Raw genomic sequence first — 3,345 nt, forward strand, 5'->3', positions numbered from 1 at the left:
GATGTCTGAATTACAGGTTCCAATGACTACAGCTCCACTCATGTTATGTGATAATGTTGGTTCAATTTTTATGACTAAAAATCCAGTCATCAAAACGAGGTCAAAGCATATTGCACTCGACTTTCACTTCGTCAAAGAACAAGTAGAGGCAAATCACCTGCAAGTTACACATATTTCGTCTACTGATCAAACAACGGATATTTTCACGAAACCGCTACACAAAGACCGATTTCTCTCGTTATGTCACAAGCTTTGCGTTCAACCCACTCATCAGCTTGCGGGGGTGGGGGGGTGGGGGGGTAATAACAATAACAAACACATGTGAATTATAAATCAACATGTGTGTAGATTTAGTCATGCAACTGTAGCGTAGTGGTAGTATGTATACCAAGTCTTAAGGTGTTAATTGTAAGTCCTTGTATATATATACTCGTTGTATTACTCGAACAGAATATACAAGAATTATTCGGTAACTCTTTCACTTATACATTATGAATGACCTAAAATCTATCTAGGAGTCAAAGTCCATTCCAATTACTTTGATTTTTAGTATCAATATCAGTTTGGTCAATAAAACGTGCCAATTGAAACTCGACTCAATATTTTATTTTAACCGACACTTATATGGATAACCAAAATTAATACCAGAAGATATGGTAACTAAATGCTATTTTGTATAATATAATATCAATAATAATATTAATATTAATAAATTTATAAATAAATAAATATATAATGAAGATATGATCACGTGACAGTTGCGTCGTTCAAAAAAATAAAAAAATAACACGAGACACGTTTCCCTCTTGCATGCCTCCCATTATAAAATATAAATCCATTTGATTCATTTCTGTCACCTTCTCCTCTTCTCTCTTTTCAACACAAGAAGCTCCAACAATGAAGCTCCTTCCAATGGCGATTTTCTTGCTTTTTGCACTCTTCGTCGTCTCATCAGCCATGGACATGTCGATCATAGGCTACGACGCCACCCACATGACCACCTCAGATGCATCCTCTTCGAACTGGCGCACCGACGACGAAGTCAACGCTATGTACGAGTCCTGGCTCGTCAAACATAGTAAGTTCTACAACACTCTTGGAGAGAAGGAGAAGCGGTTTCAGATCTTCAAAGACAACCTCAGGTACATAGAAGCTCACAACTCCGGTGATCATTCCTACAAGCTTGGACTCAACAAGTTCTCAGATTTGACCATTGAAGAACACCGGTTGCGCTACACCCGCGCCATTCCTAAGCGGAAGTCGAACAAGCTGAAGAGTGATCGTTACTCTCCTCTTTCCGCCGATGTCCTGCCTGATTCCGTTGACTGGAGGGTCAAAGGTGCCGTCGCCCCCGTCAAAACACAAGGAAAATGCGGTGCGTTACTTAATTTATTGAAATATTTTCGTGCTTTTTGCTTTTCCCTCGTTTTTGAACATTTGGATTTACTGTGTTGCCAAGATTTTAGTACGCAAAATCTTCCTAATCGATAATTGATAAGAAAAGCAAACTAAAAACTGTGGATTCATGTTTGTTGAATGAAAGGGGCTTCCTGGGCATTCTCAGCGATCGGAGCAGTGGAAGGGATAAACCAGATAGTGACAGGTGAACTGATAACACTATCAGAACAACAACTCATTGATTGTGATACATCTAACTATGGATGCGATGGTGGTTTTGTTACTGATGCCTTTGACTTCATCATTAAAAATGGCGGAATACAGAGTGACAAAGACTATCCCTACACTGCCAAAGATGGAAAATGCGACACTTCCAAGGTCCCTATCATATCAATTTCCTTCTACTATATCTTCTTAATATGTATGCGTCTAGTTGTTGACTATTATATTCTGTTTCGAATTTGTATAGAAAAACACAACGCTTGTTACCATTGATGAGTACGAATATCTTCTGGAGGAAAGCGAGTTAGCATTACAGAAGGCCGTTGCAAACCAGCCTATATCTGCTGGTATTGCTATCAATAGCACGGATTTCATGTCATACAGTTCAGTAAGTACTAAGTACTTCCTCGATTATTCTCATAATCTTTGAATTTAGTGAAACAAGTTTTAAAAAATATATGTGATAATCCGTGTATTTTATATTTTGTCAGGGTATCTTTAGTGGTGTATGTGGAGATTTAGTAAACCATGGTGTAGTTGTAGTTGGGTATGGGACTGAAAATGGGAAGGACTACTGGATTGTGAGAAGCTCATGGGGTACAGAATGGGGTGAAGAAGGTTACATAAGACTAGAACGCAATATAAAACAGGAAACCGGAAAATGTGGAATAACAATTTTGGCATCTTACCCTATTAAAAAGAGTTAATATGTTGGATGTTGATTCAGAGGTTAAATGAGTGTGATGCCGACTTGTCTAAGGAAGTAATTTTAGGAGTCGTTAGTTTTTTGAATAATTAAGTTCCAGTTTTTTTGTTATGTTATTTGGAGTATAAGTAGTTGGCTTGTTTATGTGTGTAATTTCCTTATCAGGGTAGATCAATAAAATCACACTCATATTACTCCTAAATTATTCAAACATAGTGCTATATAGAGCACATGCTCTTTGAAAGTGATTCGTTAAAAATGGCTAATGCAAACGCAATGGCTTCGACACAGAACTTATTCCAATTTTCAAAGGAGGATAGAATCAAAGATCATGATCTAAGGGTCTATGATAACGAAACGAGTGTAATTCTTAAAAAATAACAACATTCTTAAACAGTAAGTGCGATGATTTTTTGATTCATTCTTCAAGTCTTTCCCATCAGGTTTTCAAGCTATTTCTATCACAATCATACAATATAACAATTGCACATTAAACATACAAATAATTAACATTCTAGCAGAATTGTATTGCATGAAAACCAATTGCAATAGAATCCCGACAAAATCATTATTATGTGATTCTACCATAATCATTTTTATGTGATTGATCTTGATAGGATACAAACTCTCGTCAGCTTGAACCATGTCATCACTGAATCTCCTACCAATAAAACACTTAGCATCTGAAAATAAACACAACACAAGCAACCACATTATGATAAAAATGGATGTTGGTTAGAATAAAAAGAATGGTGTATATTCTAACTTCACAGAGAATCACAATAAGAGGAAAATGTATCAGAGAAGAATAGGCTATGAAAAATACATTGTCTTCTTCACATTAAACTTCATTGACTTTTCATTTGTTTGCGATTATATTTTTTTCGGAAAGGGAACTTCCTTAACGAGGGTTTCCGGGTCAGCTTTCGCGCACCGACTAATCCTCCACTGCAAACATGAGGTTTTGCTTCATACCCTGGAGTCACTGCAGGCGAACCTCCATGGCCACAAGGGCTGAG

General features: G+C 37.0%; 1 protein-coding gene across 1 annotated transcript; it reads left to right on the top strand.

Annotated features, from left to right (window-relative positions):
• Positions 1 to 861: 861 nt before the first annotated feature.
• Positions 862 to 2,528, top strand: LOC145025848 (putative cysteine protease RD21B). The gene is made up of 4 exons (XM_078976806.1): positions 862 to 1,375; positions 1,544 to 1,776; positions 1,868 to 2,008; positions 2,112 to 2,528. The coding sequence occupies exons 1-4, from the start codon at positions 898 to 900 to the stop codon at positions 2,325 to 2,327; spliced, it is 1,068 nt and encodes a 355-aa protein (XP_078832932.1). The 5' UTR covers positions 862 to 897; the 3' UTR covers positions 2,328 to 2,528.
• Positions 2,529 to 3,345: the final 817 nt, after the last annotated feature.

The sequence above is a fragment of the Lactuca saligna genome, chromosome 1 (assembly GCF_052625555.1).
Source record: "Lactuca saligna cultivar CGN05327 chromosome 1, ASM5262555v1, whole genome shotgun sequence".
Classification (NCBI taxonomy): Eukaryota; Viridiplantae; Streptophyta; class Magnoliopsida; order Asterales; family Asteraceae; genus Lactuca; species Lactuca saligna.